This window comes from Pongo pygmaeus, chromosome 9, assembly GCF_028885625.2.
Source record: "Pongo pygmaeus isolate AG05252 chromosome 9, NHGRI_mPonPyg2-v2.0_pri, whole genome shotgun sequence".
NCBI classification, from domain to species: domain Eukaryota; kingdom Metazoa; phylum Chordata; class Mammalia; order Primates; family Hominidae; genus Pongo; species Pongo pygmaeus.
In genome coordinates this window covers 6831859-6859628 of record NC_072382.2, presented here as the reverse complement: position 1 = coordinate 6859628, position 27770 = coordinate 6831859, and the positions used below count along the sequence as shown (strand labels likewise).

Here is a 27770-nt window from a genome sequence, read left to right as displayed (position 1 = left end):
GAAGAATGTAGTGTCCCCTTGGCCTATAGATCAGGTGACCGAGGGAGAGAGGACAACATGAGAAGAGGGCCTATGGTCAAATCATGGGGCGCCCTAGCATGTAGACAGCCAGATCTGTGCTTTGTGTCTCTGTGTCATGGCTGCCCTCAGGAGAGGAAACATTTCAAAAGGGCGGGGGTCATGTCAAATGCTACTGAGAAGTCAAAATAAAATGAGAACTGAAAAGTACTTTGGATTTAGCATCATGGAGGTCCTGGTGAGCCAAGATTTTCAGCTACCAGGATGTCCAAAGGTCTTTGCACAAAGGGCTTGGAATGGTTCACAACAGATTGTCAATCACTTCCCACCCAAGGATTTCCCAGTCACTGTCACTCCAGAGAGCACAAGTTCTAGATCCTCTAGCAGGGCCCTCAGAGCAGGACACACATAAAACAAGCCGCTGAAAAGTGTGGAAAAAATATCATCACTTTTATTCCTTTTTTATCTCAACCGTTTTAATGTCTATTTCTTGATTTTTTTTTTTTTTTTTTTTTTTGCGTTTGGTGGGGAGACTCCTGTCGCCCAGGCTGGAGTGCGGTGGCACAATCTCGGTCTACTGCAACCTCCGCCTCCCAGGTTCAAGCAATTCTCCTGCCTCAGCCTCCCAAGTAGCTGGAATTACAGGTGCCCACCACCATGCCTGGCTAATTTTTCTATTTTCAGTAGAGACGGAGTTTCACCTTGTTGGCCAGGCTGGTCTCGAACTCCTGACCTCATGATCCACCTGCCTCAGCCTCCCAAAATGCTGGGATTACAGGTGTGAGCCACCACATTCAGCCTATTTCTTGGCCATTTTAATAATCAATATACAATTGGTAAAAATGATGTGGCGATGTGTGTGTGTATCTACATCTTAGACCCACGTGTGTTGGGCATGTGTGCACATGCACCCTTCTCTGTGAGCCTGCACATAATGGCAGAGATGCTCAAAAGGTGCTTACGCTGGGGCATGCAGACCAACACCCCAGACCCCTGCTTCTGAGGCTCCATCCATCAGTGCTCTTGGCCTCAAGCCATCTGCACATGTGTGTTTCAGAGAGTGGGGTCACATTCTCTAAGTCTAGGAAGAAGCTTTTCCAACTTGGGTATCATGCATAGGAAAAAACATTGCTGCTAGCCCAGGGAAAATGAGTGGCCACCAAAACCACTGGGCAGTGACCCGCTTCCTGATGGGAAGTGTGGGAACGACCAGAAAGGGGGTGAGAGAGGCTTCACAGCAGCGGCAGCCAGGGCCTCCACATCAGGTACCACACACGAATGCTCCCCTGGCTGCCATCTGCCAGCATCCCAATGCTGTTTCGATTGCCATAAAGACACCAAACTTCCACAGTCTACACTCTCAGGAGGAATGAGGAATACCCACTGCTCACTCAGTCTCCGCAAGGTGGCTTCTGATAGATATACCAAGAGCCCCTCCTCGTAGAAAGATAGATCAGGATTTTCCAAGGGTAGATAAGAGGCACTGCCAAGCCCTGGAGTAGCGAAGCGTAGCTAACACTAGTTCACATCTCACACAGATGCAGAAAGACTGAATTACTTACTTGAAATTCATTTTCTTTCTGAGCTTGTTCGGATCCCTCTTTATTACAGGACCTCTATGAATGAGAAAAAGGAAACACTTCCGGTGAGATGGGGAACACTAAACAGACACTAACTTTGCAACCACCAGAACAGTCAGGGTTTACAAAACATCACAGGTCTTTAAGGAAGGTTTCTCAGCCCACCGATGTGACGGGCAGCATCTAATGCACCAGCAGCCTCCAGCACTAGTACCAACACCTTAGAAAGTGCTTCATTGCTTTACAAGAAAAGGGATGTGCCGGTGAGACCCAATAGCTGCACGTCTCACAGCCGCCCCATGTACCTTTCACAATTTCATTGTTAGAGGAAAGTCAATAGAGTGCACTCTTCCAATCAGGCCTTCTAAAGACAAGCGGTCAGGCTGAGTCTCTCACCAATTTAGCTACGTGGTTCTCTCAAGTCAACCTGCAAGAACAGGGAGTGTAAAGATGCCTGTGGACAGCTGTGGTCAGCACAGAACTCGGACAGAGAAGAAAGCGCTGTGCAGGCAGGAAACCTGGCACAAAATCTGTGCAGACATGCCCTGCCGACTCGCCACTTTCCCAGAGTAACCCCTCTAGTTCAGCCGGTCACCAGCTCAAGCTGAACTGTTCCTCCACCATAAAGAGGACTGTGTGTATTTAATAAAGTCTCTAAAATTATTTCAAATATTAATATATTAAGAAATACTTATATCACTTTCCTCAATGAAATTGCAAATTTATGGTAACCAGGATTCTAGCAATAACAACACACTAGATCATTAACTACCATAAACAACCCTTGGGCTACATTCTTTCTTCATGGTACAGATCATATATTTTAAGAGCAACCCCCCACCCCAAATGCTTTAAAATCCTTCGTACTATCTTTAATAAGGGAATGGGGAAAAGTAAAGTCAGAAACTTGTGTCATGTCAAACTTTTATACTCAAATACTGCCTCTAAAAATGTTACTTGTTAAATTAAACTAAGTCTGTTTAAGCCAGACACAAAAGGAATCCCATAAAGGAAACCTCTTTAAAAAAATTTAAGGTAACAGATTCTTGAACACCCCATGAAAAACATACCTTTCCATTCCACAGCTTTATCAAAAATACCTGTACCAAGGGTGGAAAGTGTGGACAGGAAAAAAAATGCCACGTTAAGCAACACCAGCTACTCTAGCACCAATCAAAAACCTAGTGATTTAAAGCAACCACTCATCCATCACACACTGAAATAACATTCCAGACGTTTTAATGCATGTTTTGTATAAACAGTACATGTTCTATCTTAATATAAAAGTAAACAAAATAAGTATCCATGTTCATAAATCTATTTGCAAAAGGCTCTTAACGTTTGCACTGATACATATTCAATACTATATTTAGCATACAGTTAAGTACATTTGGTACAAAATACAGAAAGTACAAATGGGGATTTATGATATTTTCATTTGTGTAATCTGCAGTTCTCTGATGAAAAGATGTTACAGGTTAAATCCCGTTACAATGAAAGCTATAAAAATCAAAATAGTACAAAAATGCTTTCAGATCTTTGCAGATGGTTTGATGTGCGATGTGGTAGGCACTGGAAAGCTTCCCTTCACCCTAATTCCAAACACTCTCGTGGCCGCATCGTTCCTTAGACTCTGCTTTGTGGGTCGCCTCTTCCAAGCAGTCTGTAAATTCCTAATGAATAGGGACTGAGTCTTTTATTGATGTTAGTCTTCTCACAGAGCACCAAGCAAATCTTGATGCCCACTATACTTTTTAGGCTGCATGAATAAATGAACACTCCAGAGTGGTATAGCACGAGGCAAGTGAGCCCAAGGAGCTGCCTGGTGCCACGCAGCCAACCAGTGATAGCAAATTCCCATCCAGGGTCTCGGTAACAAGGAAGCTGGCTGTGGGGTTAATTAGAAATGCCCCTTCAAAAGTCCTTATGCTTTTTTCTCCAAAGAAACTTAAGAATAAAAAAGTTCTATAATCTGATATATTACATATTAATACTTTGCAGTATAAGCTTTAAGACAAATAAGAAAGTTAGATACTCTTCTGAAATTGTTGTAACGGGATTTAACCTGTACACAATTCTAAATGACTATGGTTATTCCTATGCTGTTGTTACTCTAACTGTATCTTCTTAGGGAGATACAGTTAATGGGTTATTTAGCCATCAGAAGTCCCTTTCCCTTATCTAATGGCGCTCTCAAAAGCAAGTTACTTCATCCAAAGTTAAAAACTGGCTGAGGCCCCAAAGTCTTTCCTTTTTTTAAACATATTGGCACTATAAGTGGTGGTAAATTCCATGATAATCCCCCTGCCCACTCCCTCACTCCACCCCCAGACGAATTCATCACTTATACCATCAGAGCACCATTACGAAGGCAAGATGGACTTCTGCAATATCCAGCCCTCTGTTCTGTTTCCTCAGTACAGAATGCTCAGGCTCCCTAAGTCCTGTAAATAACAAGTGTAAGACCAGGAAACCTCAAACCAAGTGGATATTCATGGAAAGATAAGAGAAGAACTTTTTCGTCCAGGAAGACAGGAAGTTAAATATATTTTGGGGCCGGGCGCGGTGGCCCACGCCTGTAATCCCAGCACTTTGGGAGGCTGAGGCAGGTGGATCATCTCAGGTCAGGAGCTTGAGATCAGCCTGGCCAGCATGGTGAAATTCCAACTCTACTAGAAATACAAAAAAATTAGCCGGGCATAGTGGCGCATGCCTGTAATCCCAGCTACTCAGGAGGCTGAGGCAGGAGAATCACTTGAACCTGGGAGGAAGAGGTTGTAGTGAGCCAAGATCAGGTCACTGCACTCCAGCCTGGGTGACAAGAGCAAAACTCTGACTCAAAAAAAAAAAAAAAAAATATATATATATATATATATACACACACATATATATATAGGAATCCGTGGGATTGTACTTCAGTGACATAAATTCATTTGAAGTAGATATTAAAATACATTGTATAAATATTTAGTATGACATCCAACTTCTCTCTAACAAGTTAATAAAAATTATCCTCTATAAGTTATAAAACAAAACTAAGCTTTTTACATTTATTAGAAATTTGAACACTGGTTATTTAACATTAACTAATTATTAATTTTTTTTAATGTGAACATTACTGTGGTCATTTTTTAAAAATCATCTTATATAGATACAGACTGAAATATTTACAGAATAATATAACACCTGGAATTTGCTTCAAAATAACCCTGGCGGAGTAAATGAGGGAAAAGATGGAAGAAGACTGGCTGTGAGGGGAAGATGAAGAATGAACACTGGGGTTCATTATACTCTTCTACTTTAGGATATATCTGAAATTCCCCATAATAAAAACTTTTAAAAAATAAACACTGAAATTTCAAGACCTAAGAAATTAGAATGTCTCAATTATGCCTAAGACACCCAACTCTATAAATACACTGAAAACCACTGAATTCTACACTTAAAAGGCACACAATAATGAAAAATATATTGCCACTGGCTTCCTCCCACCTTCTTTCTTTCCTTCCTATTTTGGGCTTAGTTTTCAAGAGAATCTTAAGTTAGAGTCATATATTCATTAGCCTGTGATGTAGGAAATAAATGAGGCTACAGTGACATTAATAAAGGAGGCATAATTACTATTTTAAAGTTAGCTTTTAAGAGGTGGAACTTCAAAAAAAAAATTTGGAGACTGGGTCTTGCTCTGCCTCAGGTTGGAGTGCAGTGGCAGGAATAGGGCTCACTGCAGCCTCAACCTCCCCAGGTCGAGCAATCCTCCTGTATTAGCCTCCCAAGTAGCAGGACCACAGGCATGTCCCACCATACCTGGCCTTTTTTTTTTTTCTTGTAGAGACAAGATCTCACTATGTTACCCAGGCTGCTCTTGAATTCCTGAGCTCAAGTGATCCTCCTGCCGCAGTCTCCCAAAGGGCTGAGATTACAGGCATGAGCCACCATGACCAGCCTGAAAAAGATTTTTTGATTGGCCAAGAACTTTTAAATTTAAAAACTAAATTCCCAAAAGTCTGAATTATATTAGCTAGGAAGTAAAATGAGAAAATAGAGGACTTTCATTTTTACCTTATTTCTATACTTTAAAAAGTGCTTAAAAGCGTTTATTATTTTTATAATAAATACATTTGATGCAAGGTTTCAAATGTTACTTTTCTAACAAAATTGCATTTTGGGGCTTTGTGGGGTTTTTTTCGTTTGTTTTGTTTTTGAGACAGTGTCTCACTCTGTCACCCAGGCTAGAGCGCAGTGGTACAATCTCAGCTCACTGCAACCTCCACCTCCTGGGTTCAAGCGATTCTCCCATCTCAGCCTCCGGAGTAGTTGGGATTACAGGTGTGTGCCACCACGCCCGGCTATTTAGGCTTTGTATTTTAAATGAGACTATGAAAAGCAGTAAATGTTCATATTATAGAGCACAGGTTTTCAAAATGTTCTACTTCATGCTTTAAAAATAAAATGGCCCAGGCATGGTGGCTCACGCCTGTAATCCCAACACTTTGGGAGGCCGAGGCAGGCGTATCACGAGGTCAAGAGATCGACACCATCCTTGCCAACATGATGAAACCCTCTCTCTACTAAAAATACAAAAATTAGCTGGGAGTGGTGATGTGCGCCTGTCGTCTCAGCTACTCGGGAAGCTGAGGCAGGAGAATCACTTGAACCCAGGAGGCCGAGGTTGCAGTGAGCCAAGATCGCGCCACTGCACTCCAGCCTGGTGACAGTGAGACTCTGTCTCATAAAATAAAATAAAAATACAATAAAAAAAATCAATAAGTAGTAAGACAACTCCAGGACCAAGGAGGAAGAGACATCCATTTATTGTATTTTGTGTTACATGATTTTAGGATTCAAAAACCTACTTTAAGTTACCTAATGTTCCACAATATAGCAGGTGTATTTCTTTTAACCTATTTAAGCCATCAGACAGAATAAACTTATTTGGCCAGTACTTAATGAAAGACTTCCCTAATACTGAGGGAAGTAGGTTTATGACTAAACGAATAAAGCCCCATTTGGGAAATGAAAACAAAGCAGCACTTCAGTTTTCCCTAGAGTCTGTGTATAGTAAGAATGGGTGAAAGCAGCATAAAGAAAGTGTCATTAAGTCACATATAGTTATCATTTAAATGTCATTTGGCCAGGCGCGGTGGCTCACGCCTGTAATCCCAGCACTTTGGGAGGCCAAGACGGGCGGATCACGAGGTCAGGGGATTGAGACCATCCTGGCTAACACGGTGAAACACCGTCTCTACCAAAAACACAAAAAATTGCCTGGAGTGGTGGCGGGCGCCTGTTGTCCCAGCTACTCGGGAGGCTGAGGCAGGAGAATGGCGGGAACCCAGGAGGCGGAGCTTGCAGTGAGCAGAGATCATGCCACTGCACTCCAGCCTGGGCGACAAAGCAAGACTTCGTCTCAAAAAAAAAAAAAAAAGTCATTTAAAACATCTTTAACATCTGAAACATTTATCTTCAAAGTATCTTTAAAGGTCCACTACTACATGAGCTGCTGTGAGACAGATTTTTAAAAGTGATGAATCAGCTACAAAGAATAGCATGTCATCAATAGCAAAATAAATTGGAAATGCTATTTAAGAAACCAAATCATTATCAATTATGGATAATATAATACGAGCCAGGCACGGTGGCTCACATTGGTAACCTTAGCACTTTGGGAGGTTGAGGGGGGCGGATCATTTGAGGTCGGGAGTTCAAAACCATCCTGGCCAACATGGTGAAACCCAGTCTCTACTAAACATACAAAAAATTAGCCGGGCCTGGTGGCAGGTGCCTGTAATCTCAGCTACTTGGAAGGCTGAGGCGGGAGAATTGCTTGAACCTGGGAGGCAGAGATTGTAGTGAGCCAAGATCACACCACTGCACTCCAGCCTGGGCAATAGAGTGAGACTTCATCTCACACACACACAAAAAAATCATAATATAGAATAGAAATAGGTACTATGTTAAATATAATGGTGGCTACTGAACTAAAATGATATATAAATAAGAGTACAGGTTTTTTATTGAAAAAAATTGTGCCATCCATTTTTTAATAGAAAAAAAGAAAAATACATACAAAAAAAGAAAATTAAGAAACATGGATGACAGTCTCTTCTTCCTACCACCCCTTCCTCACCAAGAAATAACTAAACGGATCATTCAGCTTACTATCTCTTTTAAAGGCTTTACATAAAACGGTAAATTGATTGTGACCTTTTAAAAATGCTTTGAGACCTATAAATAAATAAGTAAGAATAATCCTGTCTGGGTGCAGTGGCTCACGCCTGTAATCCCAGCACGTTGGGAGGCCGAGGTGGGCGGATCACCTGAGGTTGGGAATTTGAGACCAGCCTGATCAACATGGTGAAACCCTGTCTCTACTTAAAATACAAAAATTAGTCAGGTGTAGCGGCGCATGCCTGTAATCCCAACTACTCAGGGGACTGAGGCACAAGAATCGCTTGAACCTGAGAGGCAGAGGTTGCAGCAAGCTAAGATCACGCCATTGCACTCCAGCTTGGGCGACAGTGGGAGGCTGTCTCAAAAAAAAAAAAAAATCCTACTGTTAGCTAGACTCAGTTTCCTCAGTTTCTAGGATATCTAAATTTTGGTCTCGGAAAATAATCCATCTTTCTACTAATCTGGTATTATCTTCCTGAGCTGAGTACTGAAACAACTCCCAGGCCATCATATTCACCCTGAGAATAGGAGGATATGGTGCATCATTCGGATTCAATTCAGTAGCTGTGATGCCCATTTGGTCTTGGAGTGGCATGAACTTCTCTACTGTGTAGCCTGTGGCTTTGGAGACCCTTAATACCCACCCTGGTTATCTCACCACACTCAACCCTCTAGGAGAGAAATAATTTTTAAGACAGGGGTGGCATCTGTTATAATCCCTGGCCTGCCAAGTCCCTGTTGATGATGCAGCTATGTTCCATCTCAGGAGAGGTGGGGCAGGAAAAAGCGTGAGAACCATGACTCTATAGAATGTGTTCAATTCTACAGAATTGAAAGAGTTATGCGACTCTTTCAATTAACATTTTGCAGTATATTTTCTTGGCAATATGTTTTCGTCTCAGAGTTATCATGGACCCTAACCTTACTTCTTCCTGACTTCTATGAAAAAAATGAAATCATACTGTATTTATTGCTTTTATGGTTTCTTACAGCACTTTCTCGAACTCCTGACCTCAGGTGATCCACTCGCCTCAGCCTCCCAAAGTCCTGGGATTACAGGCGTGAGCCACTACGCCCGGCCACTTACAGCACTTTCTGAAAACATTTTACAGAACACATTAAAATGTGAGATCTCAATGCAATGATTTATTGCATTATTTATCGCTCATTAAATATTTAATGAGCACATATGAATTACAAGAATTTAAACAGATAAGTGATTTCTAACATTTTATGGTAGTCTCTAGAGTGTCTTCAATTATCCCAAGGACCAGCCTAAAACAACTTGATCTTTTTGGACATTAATAATTTCAAAATTGGATGACTTGATGAATATCCCTAGGAAACTAGAACTTCTAAAACACTTTAGGCAACATAAGCCAGTAGAAAGACAGGTGAGTGGAAGCCCAGGTTTTAAAAAGGCCTATTTCAGGACCTTCTCAAAATCTATGTCTGATCTAGGGCAACCTGCTGACCCAACACTCCTCAGACTTCCAAGACTAAATAAAATACCTTCCCTCTAAGTATCTCAAGGGTTGACTTGCAAGCAACACTTTTACAGGAAGTGTGCCTTCACTACATCAAGTCAGCACTGCAGAGCTCCCTAAGGTCTCAGGTACCCAGCCAAGACATATGAAAGTATACTGACTGGTAAGGACAAAGAAGAATGTTTGTTTCTAATTCTGACCAAAATATCAAAATACATATGGTGTTTCCTTAATGCTGGAAGTGATATGAAGGAAGAACTTGATTACTTCAATTAAGTTATCAAGTCGAGGCCCATAAATTTCTAAAATTCCTAAATGTTTGTCATTTTCTACTGAGGAAACAGAAGAAAGGAATCTGATTTGCTTTGGACAAAAAAAAAAGTGATATATTTATTACACAACATTCTGAAATCTTAATCACTGTACCTCTTTAAGCACAGCACAAACTGTAGCTGGTGCTACTTAACAAGCATTACAACTTTCTTTTTTAAAAGCAATTCTTGAATCCAAGAACTAAAAGAAAGAAATTAAAGCTGTAGAGAATGCTCCAACTTCAGAGGTCTCATACTATACCGTGAATCGTGTCTGTCACCTGGAAACCAGAGTGCTCCAGGCACGATCGCATGGACAAGCCTGCAGCAGAGAACACATGCACATACAGCTAAAGTGGTACATTACCCCCAACGCCCTTCACTCCACCCAACATAAAGACATTCCTTCCCAAAGAGGGGTGGGCTGCGGTCAAACCATCGTTCCATGGACCAGAAATCCGCATTGGCTTCATGCTATAAATCCCAAACATTTAATACCAGCAAGACAAAGACACTCTGAATATATAAAAATTAGACATAGTAGTCTGTGGTTTATTTGGTTATCAAAAGAAGGCACCAAAGCAGGTATGGAAGGACTATTGGTAGTAATTTGGCAACTATCTTGGGAGAGTATCAGCTAAAGAAATATTAGGTTAGACCAAATGGGAACACACAACACTAGAAAAATGTTTTACTTCTGAGAAGGAAGTTTTGACTGCCTTAGGAACAGAGAATTAAACCATACTCAAAAGTATAAGGGAATTTTTTTAAAACAGAATGAACAGAACAACTTAAATTCCTAATGATCCTAACACAATGAGGAAAACAGTGGCAATTCACAGAATTCAGTTACCAGGGACATGACTCCTTCAAGGAGTACCAGCAATGCTGGTCTTTGCATGGTGTGACCTTAGTAACATAAAGAAATAGTTTTAGCAACTGATTTCTCAGTAGCTGGTAGTTTAATATTAACTATTTATGAGTTATTCCATATTTTATTGTGGCTTTTTAATTAAACTGGGGCTAAGAGAAAATAGGGAGGAAGACATTTGTTTTCTAGATTCAAAAAGGACAGTGTCCAGATTTGACTCTTTTGAGTTGCTAATACATATCTGCGTTGTGCCTTGATGCCTTTATTATGGTTAGTACTCAAACAAGCACTAATATTAGCCTTCTATTACTCAAAAAACAAACAAAAACAATTTTCCAGACAACATTCAAGAGAGATCTTTGATGTGTATTATAAACGTTCATGCCTGTGAGACCGCTCATAACGGTGAGGCCAAATCTCTCCATTCATGCACATAAGGAAGTGGCTTAACACAGAGTCACTGTTCTGACAGAGGAAGGGACAAAGCAATCCTCTGAGACTTCCGCCAACTGGCACAGGTTACATTGAATGAACAATACGTACTGACATTTGTGTCTTCCACAATTCATGATAAATAAGCAAACTGGTTATTTGTAATCAGCCAAACTTGCTTCTCTGAAAAGGCTGCTACTGGACGTTGCAGAGCTCATGTTCCTTCCCAGTATCAGAAAGGAAAAAAATCAAGTTACATTTATAGCTAATTTTATACATTTACGCTCTCTTCTAGCAATTCTATCTCTTTCCACAATGCAAAGGCTGAACTATTACTTCTCAAAACTTCTATTAAATTATTCTCTTTTAGTTCAGGGTAGTTCTACAGTTGAGTTTGATTTTCATAATCTATGTAGCTAATGAAAATAACCTCATTTCCATTAAAATTAAAGACAGTCTATGTAAAACAGACACTAAATTATACTCACATGCATTATTTTAAGATCAGACCAATATTTTTATGTTTAATGATTTCCTACAAATAATATTGTATAGTTGTGTGTGTCTTATCTTGTTCATATTTTCAAAAGGACCCATTCTTGACCTTGCCAAACACAGGAATTTTCATAAGCACCCTAAAACTAACACAAATCCTAAACAAAAACTCCAGGATACAGTCAGGAAGTTTGTTTCCGTCTCATCTTAGATAGAAATAGGGGCTAGAAGAGACAGATGTTTGTGGGACAGAAGCTGTGGGGCTGAACCCAATCAGAAAGTTTTACCTTGGCTTTCTGGCACTTAACCTTAGAGAACTGTACCAAAGAGCAGTCATTTCAGTGTCACTATGGAAATAAAGGAAATCAGACATCTTATAATGCCAAGATGAAGAAAAATGAGAAAGTTGAGAATCATCTAGTTATTTTAAACCAAGTCACCTGTAAATCATTTGCTGATCAAAGAACGTGTAAAATGTTACCACCTCTGATTCTCACAGAGGTAAAATGTTCAAAAGCTAAAAACAAGGAAGAGAAATGGAAAGAAGGGACATACTAAACTAAATCTGTCATATAATTAAGGAAAAATGCAAAATACTCTGAGAAAATACATAGGCCTATTATTTGTGCAGTAGTCTTCAATTAACATTTTTCAAAGAAGGAGTGAATTCTAGCCCACCTTAAAGGACGCTATAGCTGCATTTATAAAGTTGGCTTGGGAGATACCAGTTATATTTATATAAGTACACATACATGTATAGGATATGTGTATGCTTTCCTACAACATAGAGCAAAAAGAAGGAAAGCAGAAGATTTGAGTCATGCTATATTTAATTCTCTCTTTAACCCATAATTTTATGAAAGTAATGTGATTTATTATTTGGGGCTCTGTATTTGCTCCGCCACATCTCTCAATTAATGCAAATCTTGACAATTTTTTATCAATCCTGACAATTTATCATAAATTCTGGCTTTTTTTGTTGTGATAGGAACAAAACCCTCATTGTAGACCATAAATATCTCCTTCCATTATAGGCCAGATTCATTCTAAAGAGTTGGCTATACATCAGCAATTTCATCACACCTAGATCACAGCAAAAATAAATAATAGAAACTTTAAAGCTGATTTGAAAATATTTGGAAAGGAATTTAAAATCCCCGGCACAGTGTGTGGCAGCTCAGCTTCTAAAGCACACAGCAGCTGTTGCCTGGCTCGCATCTTAGAAGCTTCTAAGCCTGCTCTCTACTTTGCTTCTTTTGTACCATAGCCATCTTTTGGAGTTCTTGATTTTGGTTCCCCTCCTCATGTTGTCACAGTACTCCCAATGACCAACAGTCTCCAATGGCCATTAATATCTGAAACTCTTAACTGGCAACAAGTATGACTGCTAAACTCCGCAGAGCTAGGAAACCAAATAACTCTGAGACTCTAAGCTTCATGGTTTACTAAGTTTAAACTACAACCAAAAAAGTGTGTTTGAACTAAAGACTCGACCAACTGAATAATTATATTGAAAATATAGATTCCCACCTAAGAAGCAAAGAAATAGTTTTTTTCTAACAAAAATCAGTTTGTTGTCTATGTCAACTGTCAGATTATCAGAGGTATGCTTACTATCCATATAGAAAACTACTAATTTCCCACCCAGTTTTTTTTGGTTGTTTTTTTTTTTTTTTTTTTTTTTGAGACAGGGTCTCTCTCTGTCCCCCAGGCTGCAGTGCAGTGGCATGATCTTGGCTCACTGCAATCTCCACCTCCTGGGCTTAAGAGATCTTTCCACCTCAGCCTCCAAAGTTGCTGGGACCACAGGCACATGCCACCACGCCCAGCTATTTTTTTATAGAGATAGGGTTTTGCCATGTTGCCCAGGCTAGTTTCAAACTCCTGGACTCAAGCAATCCACCTGCCTTGGCCTCCCAAAGTGTTGGGATTACAGGAGTGAGCCACCATGCCCAGCCCTAATTTCCCTTTCTATCCAAGGTGCTTTCAAGTATGGTTTCCACCTTACATCAGTAGATATAGCTTCAGGAATGGAAACTCATTTAACATTTGCCTAATAAAAATATAACTGAGAAGCTAAATGTAGGGTACCTCCCCCCAAATTGGAATTATATGTAAAACATATGCCATTCTATTAGTTTGGTAAGAGTTAATTACATTTTAAGTGGCTTAAATTATTCTTTTTATTTTTCTTAGTTACTTAAGAGTCTTTTTTCTTAGAAATAAATCGGGACATAGAATTCTGTACAAGCAAATTTTATTTCCAGACATTTCTACTGTATTTAACTACTGTCAGGTACTACTTCCAGACTGCTAAAATTTCAAAATGGAAAAAAGACTAACAATTGACAATGAATCTTTATTAGAGGAAGGCTAATTGCCAGGTAGTAGGCTATGCTGCAGCTGGCTTTTACTAAGTGACTCATATAATAAACCAGAACATTCTAGAGCTGGGCTGTCCAACACTGTGGCCACGAGCTACATGTGACTATTTTAATTTAAATTAATTAAAATTAAAAACAATTTAAAACTCAGTTCAACAGCCACACTTGCCACATTCCACATATTCGTTAGTGACATGTGGCTGATGACAAGTGTATCAGACAGCACAGATGCAGAACCCTCCATTACTCCCATCACTACAGCACTGTTCTAGAGCACAGGATTAAACTCCCAGGTTAGTCTAGACCACAGAGGAGCACCTTGTAACACATTTAAAATGCTTCTTATTTAAGTTAGAAATGAAAGCCTCATAAATCAGATTTAAACAATAGTTTTAAATCACATGTAATTTCAGCATCTACTTATTATTCTAAAAGTGTTGTATAAATGCAAAACACAAAAAAACAGCAGAAATGGGACTTAATTGTTGCAGAACATAAACAGTCCTCAAAGAAAAAATGACTATCAAGACATACCAGGCCAAGCGCAGTGGCTCATGCCTGTAATCCTAGCATTTTGAGGACTAGACGGGTGCATCACTTAAGGCCAGGAGTTTGAGACCATCTTGGGAAACATGGTGAAACCCTGCCTCTACAAAAAATACAAAAATTAGCTGGCGTGGTGGCTCACTCCTGTAGTCCCAGCTACTCAGGAGGCTGAGGTGGGAGGATCACCTGAGCCCAGGAGGTCGAGGCTGCAGTGAGCCATGGTTGTGCCACTACACTACAGCCTGGGTGGCAAAGTGAGACCCTGTCTAAGAAAATAAAGGCACATCAGTAAAAGTGCCAAAATAACAATGAAAGATTTCAAAAACTATACTTTGAAACTGCAACTTGATTAAATTTAAAACCCAAGCTGCATGGTGAACACAAGAATCTTTTCTGCTTGTGTATTAACAGCAAGGGGTCTGAGTTTTCAGTTAGCATCAACTGTTGTCCTAGCTGGATGCCAGCTATCTGCACCTAATGACAAAGTGACCTCAGATATCCTCACCAAGTGCACACGTGTGTGGAACAGCTATGCACCTTCAAACATACTAACTTGTTCCCAGCATTTTTAGATCTTAACCATTTCCACAGCTTGACAGAGTCAAGGAAAAGCTATCCATTAAAAGGGTTTCTTCACATTATGACAATTTTTTTAATGAATTAACATCTAGACTGCCAATTTGAACTTTAATATTTCTAAACATATAATCAAATATCATATGGATATGATCTGCTTTTTAGATTGAGCTGAAATAGGCCGGTCTTTTAAAAAATTTAGTTTGAAAACTACTCTGCTCTATTTCATTAGGATAAAAATGGGCCCTTCCAAAGAAGATTAAAATGGATATCAGGGCCAGGCACTGTAATCCCAGCACTTTGTGAGGTCAAGGCGGGCGGGTCACAAGGTCAGGAGATCGAGACCATCCTGGCTAACATGGTGAAACCTCATCTCTACTAAAAATACAAAAATTAGCCAGGCGTGGTGGCAGATGCCTGTAGTCCCAGCTACTTGAAAGGCTAAGGCAGGAGAATGGCGTGAACCCAGGAGGCGGAGCTTGCAGTGAGCCGAGATTGCACCACTGCACTCCAGCCTGGGCAACAGAGCAAGACTCCATCTCAAAAAAAAAAAAAAAAAAAAACAGCCGGGCACGGTGGCTCACACCTGTAATCCCAGCACTTTGGAGGCCAAGGTGGACGGATCACGAGGTCAGGAGATCGAGACCATCCTGGCTAACATGGCAAAACCCCATCTCTACTAAAAATACAAAAAGTGAGCCGGGTGTGGTGGCAGGCGCCTGCAGTCCCAGCTACTCGGGAGGCTGAGGCAGGAGAATGGCGTGAACCCGGGAGGCAGAGTTTGCAGTAAGCCGAGATTGCGCCACTGCACTCCAGCCTGGGTGACAGAACAAGACTCTGTCGCAAAAAAAAAAAACAAAAAAGGAACAGGTATCAAAATCCTACCACAGGCCAGGCGTGGTGGCTCACACCTGTAATCCCAGCACTGTGAGAAGCTGAGGCAGGCAGATCACCTAAGGTCACGAGTTTGAGACCAGCCTGGCCAATATGGTGAAACCCTGTCTCTACTAAAAACACAAAAATTAGCTGGGCATAGCGGCGCACCTACAATCCCAGCTACTCGGAAAGCTGAGGCAGGAGAATTGCTTGAACCCGGGAGGCAGAGGCTGCAGTGAGCCGAGATCGCGCCACTGCATTCCAGCCTGAGCTACATAGCCAGACTCCATCTCAGGAAAAAAAAAAAAAAATCCTACCAGAGAAATACATCAACCTGGCCGGGTGCAATGGCTCATGCCTGTAATCCCAGCACTTTGGGAGGTCACGGCGGGTGGATCACTTGAGGTCAGGAGTTCGAGACCAGCCTGACCAACATGGTGAAACCCCGTCTCTACTAAAAAAATACAAAATTAGCCAGGCGTGGTGGCACACATAACGTCAGCTACTTGGGAGGCTTAGACAGGAGAATCACTTGAACCCGGGAGGCAGAGGTTGCAGTGAGCTGAGATCGCGCCATTGCACTCCAGCCTGGGCAACAAGAGTGAAACTCTGTCTCAAAAAAATATATATATATATCAGCCTAATATTTCTACTGTGCTCAATGTAATAGTAAATTCATGACATTAATAATAATAATAATAAACCCAGACAAGTTGGGATATCCTATAACTGGATAATTCAATAGGTATTTTAATTAAGAATTAGATTATTTAAGAAATATAAAACTTTAGAAAGATTATGACTGTAACAAACAACTCAAAGTTTTAAAGAAATCTCAGAGAAACAGTTATTAAATTCAGCTTCGTTGAGATCATACTTTGTTAACTGGGACTATCCTCTAAAATCTTTTGGATTATGTTACAAAAACAATACCTTCTCCACATTAGAACTTTACAATCTAAATCTGAGCTGAAAATTTTAATCAATATGTAGAACCAAGAATCATCAAGCACTATTAAAGATTTAACCAACGTTGTACCTTCTCTGGATGTAAAACTGGGAATACTTGCACTAGTTTACTAATAAACAATAACTAAAAAAAACACAAATTAACTTAGAATGCAAACCAAGCTGTGCAGCCCAATTAAAGTAAAAGTAAAAGCAATATACTCAAATATCTTTAGTAACACCATTAAAGTATTTAAAATCTCTTTCCAAGGTATCTCAGGAAAGAGGATTTAAAATGTTAACAGGATCCCCCCCTCCCAAAGTAGCCTACCAACTCACCATCTGCAAAATTGCTCCATACAGCCGCAGGAGCACTTTCCGAGGCTCATCGCCAAGGGTGGCTGTGGTGTCAGGCAGGGAGCACTGGAACAGCATGTTGCTAAGGCCACCTCTGTCAGAAATAAGAGGACAGCAAGTATCTTTATTACAGGTGAGCTAAATCACTCTTCTTGGATAAATATGGATGAAAAGTCAGGGTTACGCAAGAACTGTTCTCATCTTATCTCGATTTATTCTCTCAATTTAACTCCATGAGTCACATTAAAAACAGACATTCCCTTTCTGTTTTTCTGCAGTAGAGGTGGGGAAGCGTTTTTGAAATTGCCTGTGTGGGCCGGGCGTGGTGGCTCACGCCTGTAATCCCAGCACTTTGGGAGGCCAAGGCGGGTGGATCACGAGGTCAAGAAATCTAGACCATCCTGGCTAACACAGTGAAACCCTGTCTCTACTAAAAAAAATACAAAAAATTAGCCAGGCGTGGTGGCAGCTGCCTGTAGTCCCAGCTACTCAGGAGGCTGAGGCAGGAGAATGGAATGAACCCGGGAGGCGAAGCCTGCAGTGAGCCGAGATCGTACCACTGCACTCCAGCCTGGGCGACAGAGCAAGACTCCGTCTCAAAAAAAATAATAATAATCTTGAGGCAATATTTAAACCTTCTTCTCTAGGGCTTTCCATTTGATATGTATTAATAGTTCCAAGATCTTCTACGCTAGTGTTACTAAAAATCTGTCAACTGATTTTGACTAGGAGCTTGTTCAAAAAACTTCCAACATTAACTGGTTACCACAGCCTTCAGATGAAACAGGAGACCTCAATACTCTAATCACATACCAAGTAAGTAGCTAAGCAAGGAATCGAACCCAGGCATATAGCTCCAGAGTCCCTGCTTGTAACTAACCATGAAGAGTTGTCAAAGAGATAGGAGGCAAAGCTGGTGAGCACCATGTGCCACATTAAAGATGTCATAGGAGGTCAGGCGCGGTGGCTCACGCCTATAATCCAAGCACTTTGGGAGGCCAAGGCATGTGGATCACCTGAGGTCGAGAGTTTGACACCTGCCTGGCCAACATGGCAAAACCCTATCTCTACTAAAAATACAAATTAGCCGGGTGTGGTGGCACACACCTTGTAATACCAGCTACTTGGGCGGCTGAGGCAGAAGAATCGCTTGAACCCAGGAGGCAGAGGTTGCAGTGAGCCGTTATCGCGCCACTGTACTCCAGCCTGGGCGACAGAGTGAGACTACCATCTCAAAAAAAAAAAAAAAAAAGAAAAGATAAAAGAAAATGTCATAGGAGCTGCGTGAGCTGCAAAATCACCTTCCATCAGGACTACTCTCTAAAAACCTCTATGACACAAACATCTCCGTGTCCTATTACTGCTATAACAAATTACTACAAATTTAGTGGCTTAAAACTGAAAACAGATTCTGATTGAGCTCATTAATTTTTAAAAATAAGGGTAACTAGGTGGAAATGGGGAGTTGGTTTAAGTTTAATGGGTACAGAGTTTCAGTTTGGGAAGATGACAACATTCTGGAGACGGATGGTGGTGATGGTAGCACAACAATGAATGTACTTAATGCCACTAAACTATAAATTTTAAAATTGTTAAAATGGTATTTTTAATGCTGCTTATTTTACCACAATTTTACTTAATTTTATTTATTTATTTTTTTTTTCAGAGAGGGTTTTGCTCTGTCGTCCAGGCTAGAGTACAGTGGCACAATCTTGGCTCACTGCAACCTCCACCACCCAGGTTCAAGCGATTCTCCTGCCTCAGCCTCCCAAGTAGCTGGGATTACACGTGCATGCCAGCATGCTCAGCTAATTTTTGTATTTTTGGTAGAAACGGAGTTTTGCCATGTTGGCCAGGCTGGTCTGGAACTCCTGACCTCAGGTGATCCACCCATCTCGGCCTCCCAGAGTGCTAGAATTACAGGCACACCATGCCTGACCTTATTTTACCACAGTTTTAATAAAAAAGGACGAAGTACTGATATATACTACATGAAACTTAAAAACATTATGCTAAGTAAAAGAAGACAGTCACAAAAGACCACATGTTATATTGATTCCATTCATATGAACTGTCCAGAACAAGGAAATCTATGAAGTCCATTAGTGGTTGCCAGGAGCTGGGGTGGGAAGGGGTACTTAGGGGTAGGGGATGATAGCTAAAAGTTTCTTTTTGAAAGATGAAAATGTTCTAAAACTGACTGTTGTTAACAGCTGCAACTATCTGTGACTACACTAAAAGCCACTGGACTGTACAATTTAAATGGGTGAATTGTATGGTATGTGAACTATATCTCATTTTTTTCTTACCAAATAAAAAATTTGAACGTGCTTCTAGCACAATTTTTTCCCAGATTTAAGTAAGACATATTTAAGAGGTTTTTTCAAAGGTTACTTAAAATGAAAAACCATCATGAGTCTCTAGGAACAAGACAGCAAGAGTCAGGATCTATTTTCCCAGAAGGTTGTCTACCTTAGTTAAAAAGAACAAAAATAAAAGGGAACCCAAAGTTCTTGTCTTCCCAAAGCAAGCTGTGAAGCAGGCCGACAGCGTGTAGATCAAAGGAACCAAAAGCAGCCTTAACCTTTCTGCTAAACTTGGGGTGGCACCTCAACTGTGTGGCTTATCAGAATCCCCCTGCTGCGTCTGGTCACAGCCAACATGGGTTTCTGGCTACCAAGCAACAGAACGGGCATTAAAACAGTTAAAAGCCCTAGTTTTTCTTCCGGTCACATACTCTGGAAATCTCAGTCAAATGCAAAAGCAAACAGATGAAGTACTGTTCTAAATTGTGTAACCTGATTCAAAGTTTACCCCCGTACTGCTAAAGAAGGAAGGCAGACTAGCTTGGCCAGAAACAAGCTCACAACCTGGAAACCCTTCAACTGCTTTGTATTACCTGTAGCCTCTATTGTTCAATAGGTTTTAGTGAATAAATTGTCAATTATTTTTTAGTGACAGCCAAAATAAATGAAGCAAGGTAACTGGCACCAATAACCCAAACTGTGAGAAATTTACCTAGAAAAAAAGCTAGCTACCAATGAGTCAAATAATAATACGACCAGGAACAATAAAATGTGGTGGGAAGAAATGCCAGAAATGGTAGCAAAAATGTAACAGTTCAATTTATCATATAATTTGTCAAAAATATCCTCTCAAGTAAAACCCCAGGAGCTCTCAAGGATTTGCAAGAAGTTTTGAAACCACAAACTTTATCACCTGGCAAAACAGCTTTATAAGTCATAATTAGATATGAGAGGCATGGGCTGGATGTGGTGGCTCATGCCTGTAATCCTAGCACTTTGGGAGGCTGAGGCAGGCAGATCACTTGAGGTCAGGAGTTCAAGACCAGCCTGGCCAACATGGTGTAACCCTGTCTCTACTAAAAATACAAAAATTAGCCGGGCATGGTGGCACGTGCCTGTAATTCCAGCTACTCGGGAGGCTGAGGCAGGAGAACTACTTGAACCCGAGAGGCGGAGATTGCAGTGAGCTGAGATCGTGCCATTGTACTCCAGCCTGGGGGACAAGAGCGAAACACCATCTCCAATAAATAAATAAATAAATAAATTTAAATATATATATATATATATATATGCACACACACACACATATATATGAAAGGCACAAGATACTCAAGCAAAATCTCAAATACAGTGACAATAACACACTTATTCCACACTCAACACAATGACAGGAAGGAAACAGAAAAGAGCAGGAAGTACCTGCTGGCAGGAATTCTCACCCCTGCCCCTCCACACCCAGTGGTGCACGCATCACTAACTGCCAACCCATGATTCCTTAAAACAGAATACTAAGGGAATAACAAGTAGTATAAAGAGGTTCTTTTTTTTTTTTTTTGAGGCAGAGTCTCACTCTGTCACCCAGGCTGGAGTGCAATGGCGTGAACTCGGCTCACTGCAAGCTCCACCTCCCAGGTTCACACCATTCTCCTGCCTCAGCCTCCCAAGTAGCTGGGACTACAGGCGCCCACCACCACACCGGGCTAATTTTTTTGTATTTTTAGTAGAGACGGGGTTTCACCATGTTAGCCAGGATGGTCTCGATCTCCTGACCTCATGATCCACCTGTCTCGGCCTCCCAAAGTACTGGGATTACAGGCATGAGCCACCGCGCTGGTCCAAAGAGGTTATTTTACATAAATTGTTGAGCAAAAATGAAATGAATCATTTCAGCTTCTCTTGATAGCCAGAAGAACTAGGCAAGAGAAAGAAATAAAAGGCATCCAAATTGGAAATGAAGTTAAATTATCCCTGTTTGCAGACAACATGATCTTACATATAGAAAATCCTAAAGACCCCACCAAAAAACTATGAGAACTAATAAGTTCAGTAAGATTGCAGGATACAAAATCAACATACAAAAATCAGTAGCAGTATTATTTCTATATGGGAGGCTCAGGTGGGAAGATCACTTGAGCCCAGGAGGTCAAGGCTGAAGTAAGTGAGCTGTGATCATGCCACTGCATGCCAGCTAATAGCAAATTATCTGGAATGGAAATCAAGAAAACAATCCTGTTTACAATAGCTAACAAAAAAAAAAAAAAGAAAAGAAAAAGAAAGAAATTTAACCAAGGAGGTGAAAGATCTCTGCAATGAAAACTTTATTGATCAGAGAAACTGAAGACACAAATAAATGGAACAATATCCCATGTTCATGTATTAGAAGAATTAATATTGTTAAAATGTCCATACTGGCCAAGTGTGTGGCTCACGCCTGTAATCCCAGCACTTTGGGAGGCTGAGGTGGCGGATCACCTGAGGTCAGGAGTTCAAGACCAGCCTGGCCAACATGATGAAACCCTGCCTCTACTAAAAATACAAAAATTAGCTGAGCATAGTGGTGGGCGCCTGTAATCCCAGCTACTCAGGAGGCTGAGGCAGGAGAATCGCTTGAACTCAGGAGGCTGAGGTGGCAGTGAGCCAAGATCACGCCACTGCACTCCAGCCTGGGCGACAGAGCAAGACTGTCTCAAAAAAAAAAAAAAAAAAAAAGAAAAGAAAAAAAAAAAAGTCCATACTACCCAAAGCAAGCTATACATTCAATGCAATCTCTATCAAAATACCAATGACGTTCTTCATAGAAATAGGAAAAACAATCCTAAAATTTATATGAAATCACAAAAGACCCCAGTAGCCAAAGCAATCTGGAGCAAAAAGAACAAAGCTGGAGGAATCACACTACCTAACTTCAACATATACTACAAAGTCATAGTAACCAAAACAGCATGGTGTTGGCATAAAAACAGACAGAAACCAATATAACAGAATAAAAGCCCACAAATCAACCCACACTTACAGCCACCTGATTTTCAACAAGTGTCAAGAATACAATAGGGAAAAAGACAGTCTCTTCAATAAACAGTGTTGGGAAAACTGGATATCACATGCAGAAGAATGAAATTAGATCCTTATCTCACACCATATACAAAAATAAACTCAAAATGGATCGAAAACTTAAAGTAAGACCTGAAACTATGAAACTGCCGTAAGAAAACATAGGGGAAAAGCTTCATGACCTTGGTCTGAGCCAGGAATTTTTTTTAAAAGACCTCAAAAGCACAGGCAACATGAACAAAAATAAACAAATAGGATTATATCAGACCAAAAAGCTTCTGCACAGCAAAGGAAACAAGAGTGAAGAAACAACCTACAGAATGGAAGAATCTATTTGCAAACTATACATCAGTTAAGGGGATAATATAGAAAATATACAAGGAACTCACAGCAAAGAAAGGAAAAACCAATTAAAAAATGGACACCAGCTACTCAAGAGGCTGAGGCAAGAGGATCACTAGAGCCCAGGAAGTCAAGGCTGCACTGTACTTTAGCCTGGGTGACAGAGCAAGACCCTGTTTAAATATATATATTTGCCCTAAATGGTGGCGTGTGCCTATATTCCCAGCTTGGGAGGTTGACACAGGAGGATTGCTTGAGCCTAAGAGTTTGAGGCTGAAGTAAGCTATGAATGCACCACTGTACTCCAGCCTGGATGACAGAGCAAGATTCCATCCCTCAATAACAAAAACAAGGCAAAAGACCCAACAGACATTTATCAAAAGATGACAAATAAATGGCCAGAAAGCCACGTGTGGTAGGTAGCACGTGCCTGCAGTCCCAACTACTTGGGAGGTTGAGATGGGAGGATTACTTGAGCCTGGGAGGTTGAGGCTGCAAATGAGCTGTGATTGTGCTACTGCACTCCAGCCTGGGTGACAGAGCAAGACCCTGTCTCAGTAAATTAAAAAAAATTAAATAAATGGCCAACAGGTATATGAAAAAATGCTGAACACCACTAGTCATTATTACACTGTCTATTATCAATGATAAAAGATAACAAACGCTGACAAGGATGTGGAGAAAAGGGAACCCTTACACACTGTTGATGGCAATGTAAGTTACTACAGATATGAAAAACAGTATGCAGGGTCCTCAGAAAATTAAAAACAGAATTACCATTAAGATCCAGCTCCTGCTCATCAAAGCAAGTTTAAAAAAAAAAAAATCCAGGCTTGGCGCAGAGGCTCATGCGTGTAATCCCTGCATTTTGGAAGGCTGAGGCGGTCAGATCACCTGAGGTCAGGAATTCGAGATCAGCCTGGCCAACATGGTGAAACTCTGTCTCTATTAAAAATACAAAAAAATTAGCCAGGCATGGTGGTGCACATCTGTAATCCCAGCTATTTGTGAGGAGGAAGCACAAGAATCACTTGAACCCGGGAGGCAGAGTTGCAGTGAGCCGAGATCGCACCACTGCACTCCAGCCTGGGAGACAGAGCAAGGCTCAGTCTCAAAAAAATAAAAAATAATAAATTAAATAAAATAAAAAATTAAAAATCCAGCAATCCCATTACTGGTAATACATCCAAAGGAAATGAAATCAGTACATCAGACATCTACACTCTCATGTATATTGCAGCACTAGTCACAAAAGCCATCAATTGATTATAGAATAAGTGTAAGTGTCCATCAACAGATGAATAAAGAAAATGTGGTATATATACACAGTAGAATCCTATTAAGCCTTATAAAAGCATGAAATTCTGTCATTTGTGACAATATGGATGAACCTGGAGGACAGTACTTATATTAAGCAAAATAAGTCAGGCACAGAAAGACAGTAACAATGTGATCTCACTTGTGTAGAATCTAAAAAAGTTGATCTCATGGAAGTTGAGAATAGTGCTTACCAGAGGCAAGGGGAGGCGAGGGGAGACAGGGAGAGGTTGGTCAACTGGTACGATATTATAGTCAGATGGAAGAAATAAATTCACCTTATACCCCATAAATAGGACAATTATTATTATTATTATTTTTTGAGACTGAGTTTTGCTCTATCATCCAGGCTGGAGTGCAATGGTGCAATCTCGGCTTACCGCAACCTCCGCCTCCCAGGTTTAAGCGGTTCTCATGCCTTAGTCTCCTGAGTAGCTAGGATTACAGGCTCCCGCTACCACGCTCAGCTAATAATTTTTGTATTTTTAGTACAGGTAGGGTTGCACCATGTTGGTCAGCTGGTCTCGAACTCCTGACCTCAAGTGATCCAATCGCCTCGGCCTCCCAAAATGCTGGGATTACAGGCGTGAGCCACCGCATCCGATCAATATGTACAATTATTACATGTCAATTATAAACATTATGAATAATGCTCCAATGTTTCAGCACTTACATCAAATACACAGGTTATAAAATTATAAAATTCTGGCCGGGCACAGTGGCTCACGCCTGGAATCCCAGCACTTTGGGAGGCAGAGACGGGCAGATCATCTGAAGTCAGGAATTCAAGACCAGCCTGATCAACATGGTGAAACCCTGTCTCTACTAAAAATACAAAATTAGCCAGGCGTGGTAGCACATGCCTGTAATCTCAGCTACTCAGGAGGCCGAGGCAGGAGAATCGCTTGAACCCGGGAGACGGAGGCTGCAGCGAGTTGAGATCGTGCCATTGCACTCCAGCCTGGACGACAGAGTGAAACTCCACCTCAAAAAAAAAAAAGAGATTATTTAATGCCTGTTACATTCTATAGCACTGTAAAACAAGAAAAACCCATGCTACATGCTACAGTGATACAACAACTTAGTAGGCTGCCCAAGGTCTTGAAATATGTCATCTCTAGGCCAGGCACGGTGGCTCACGCCTGTAATCCCAGCACTTTGGGAGGCTGAGGCGGGTGGATCACGAGGTCAGGAGTTCAAGACCAGCCTGGCCAACATGGTGAAACCCCATCTCTATTAAAAATACAAAAATTAGCTGGGCATGGTGGCGGACACCTGTAGTCCCAGCTACTCAGGAGGCTGAGGCAAGAGAATCGCTTGAACATGGGAGGTGGAGGTTGCAGTGAGCCGAAATCAGGCCACTGTACTCCAGCCTGGGCAGCAGAGTGAGACTCCATCTCAAAAAAAAAAGAAAAGAAAAGAAAAAGAAAGAAATATGCCAACTCTAATGTCAAACATCTATCTATTTTTAATTATTTGGGTTTTTTCCCCTGTCATTTTTAGCAACGGGGATATTTTGGGATTCATGTATGTGAATCAGCTGAATGAATGCTTAGGCAGATGACAAACCTGAGGAACTGTCTGCTCCAACCTGTAACACAAAGATTTCCACCTGATAAATTAAGATAAGAAGTGACCTAACCAACTGTATTTTGCTGAAAAGCAAAAAAGCCACTGAAAGCCCTGCAAACTGTCTACAAGTCACAGGGCACCCAGTCCAGCACATACAGGGCTTAGTCCCCAAGGCTGAGGGCCTGGACCTAGGAGAAAATAGAGCAGGCAGTTCCATGACTATCATCTAAAAGTCAAAATGACTAGAAAGAAAAAAAAATCACGACATAACCAGTGTCTCAACAGAAAAATGATCTTTAAGCCATAGGGCTGGCTACATAGAAAAGAGAATACAGCATAATATCAAAACAGCTACTGAATTTAGAGCACAAGGAAAATAAGAAAAAAAGCAGACTTTTGAAAAATTTCTTCTAACCATCTAAAATTCAAATTGCAGCTATGGCTCAGGTGAAAAAAAAAGTGCTGCAGTAAAACATCAGCATCTCTACGGAGTAATCAGGACGGTCTTAACCCCCAGCTCTCTGAACACAAGAAAAGCCAGGAGGTACCATTAAAAGAACAGGCTAGGCCAGGCACAGTGGCTAACACCTATAATCAATCTCAACACTTCAGGAGGTCAAGGTGAAAGGATTGCTTCAGCCCAAGAGCTGCAGACCAGCCTAGGCAACATAACAAGACTTGATCTCTACAGATTTTTTTTTTTAATTGGCCAGGCATGGTGGCATGAGCCTGTGGTCTCAGGTACTTGGGAGGTTGAGGTGGCACGACCGCTTGAGCCTGGAAGGTTGGGGCTGCAGTGAGCCGTGATCACATCACTGCACTCCAGCCTGGGCAACACAAAAACCCTGCCTCCAAAAAAAAAAAAAAAAAAAAAAAAAAAAAAAAGACCAGTCCAGCCCAGGTGGAGTGCTGGCTCTGCACAAAATAGCTGTGTGACCTTGGGCAGGCCTCCAAGTCTGTTTTCACACCATAGAACAATGTAGCAGTATCTAACAGAAGTTTCTGCGAAAATTACATGAGATCATATGAGCTGTTCACTTATCAGCACCAATTGCAAAGCAAAGGTTAATATTTAAGAGGATGCCAGAAGGAAGAAAGGATAAAGCTCAGTCTTAAGAATTCTACTCCAGCACGGCTCAGCCTTGACGCTTCATATCTGGGGCCAGGTCATTCTTTGCTGAGGGGCAAAGCTGTCCTGTGTACTGCAGGAATGTTTAGCAGCAACACTGCCCTCTATTCACTAGATGCCAGCTGTGCTGCCACCAACATGGTAACAATAAAAAACACGTCTGGCCGGGCATGGTGGATCATACCTGTAATCCCAGCACTCTGGGAGGCCCAGGCGGGTGGATCACGAGATCAGGAGTTCAAAACCAGCCTGGCCAACATGGTGAAACCCCGTCTCTACTAAAAATACAAAAATTTGCCGGGCGCAGTGGCAGGCACCTGTAATCCCAGCTACTTGGGAGGCTGAGGCAGGAGAATCGCTTGAACCTGAGCAGCAGTGGTTTCAGTGAGTCAAGATTGAGCCACTGCACTCCAGCCTGGGCGACAGAGTGAGACCCTGTCTCAAAAAAAAAAATGTTCAAACATTACCAAGTGGCGAGGTGGGGGTATAAAATCACCCCATTATTCCTTTACTTTTTATCACTTTCTGCAGTTTTTACCTATTTTTCCTTCCCCAAAATTTGAACACCAATTTGTTCTCTAGCTTGATTCCCAACTTATAATCTTTTCCTTCCTCTATTCAAAATAATTTCTTCCTCCTGATTTGCCTATTTCAGTTAACAGTAGTGCCCTTTTCCCACTCACCCAGGCTCAAAATCTTCCTCGTTTCCAATGGCCTGGTCCTCTCCCTATCTCCCAAATTCTCTCCTCCTTTCCATTCTCAATGCTCCTGCCCAAATGTACATCCTCCCCCAACCCCCACTACAGCAGCCTCCTCTCTGGTCTCCCAGCTTCTTGATCCCTCTCTCCTCTATGCTATCCCCCAGGCCACCTTAGAAAGTGTTTCTAAAATACAAATTTCAAGCCGCCACTGTCCCTAGCACAGTCCTTGGAACATAGCATGCCTCTGCCTACCCTTCCCACCTAGGAGGTCCTTCCACCAGGCATGGTCAGAAGTAC

The 27770-nt window shown here is 41.2% G+C and overlaps 1 protein-coding gene across 4 annotated transcripts in view; it reads right to left on the bottom strand.

Annotated features, from left to right (window-relative positions):
* Nucleotides 1-27770, bottom strand: part of CHKA (choline kinase alpha) — a 68831-nt gene that overhangs the window by 26975 nt on the left and 14086 nt on the right. For 2 of the 4 annotated variants that reach the window (XM_054437744.2, XM_063670821.1), the window contains exons 2-3: nt 17038-17149; nt 1581-1634 (exon numbers count right to left, since the gene is read on the bottom strand). In XM_054437744.2, coding sequence (XP_054293719.1) covers nt 1581-1634; nt 17038-17149 — 166 coding nt within the window. Of the gene's footprint in view, nt 1-1580; nt 1635-2668; nt 2699-17037; nt 17150-27770 lie in introns of all 4 variants that reach the window. The other 2 variants (XM_054437749.2, XM_054437746.2) reach the window with 2 other exon arrangements.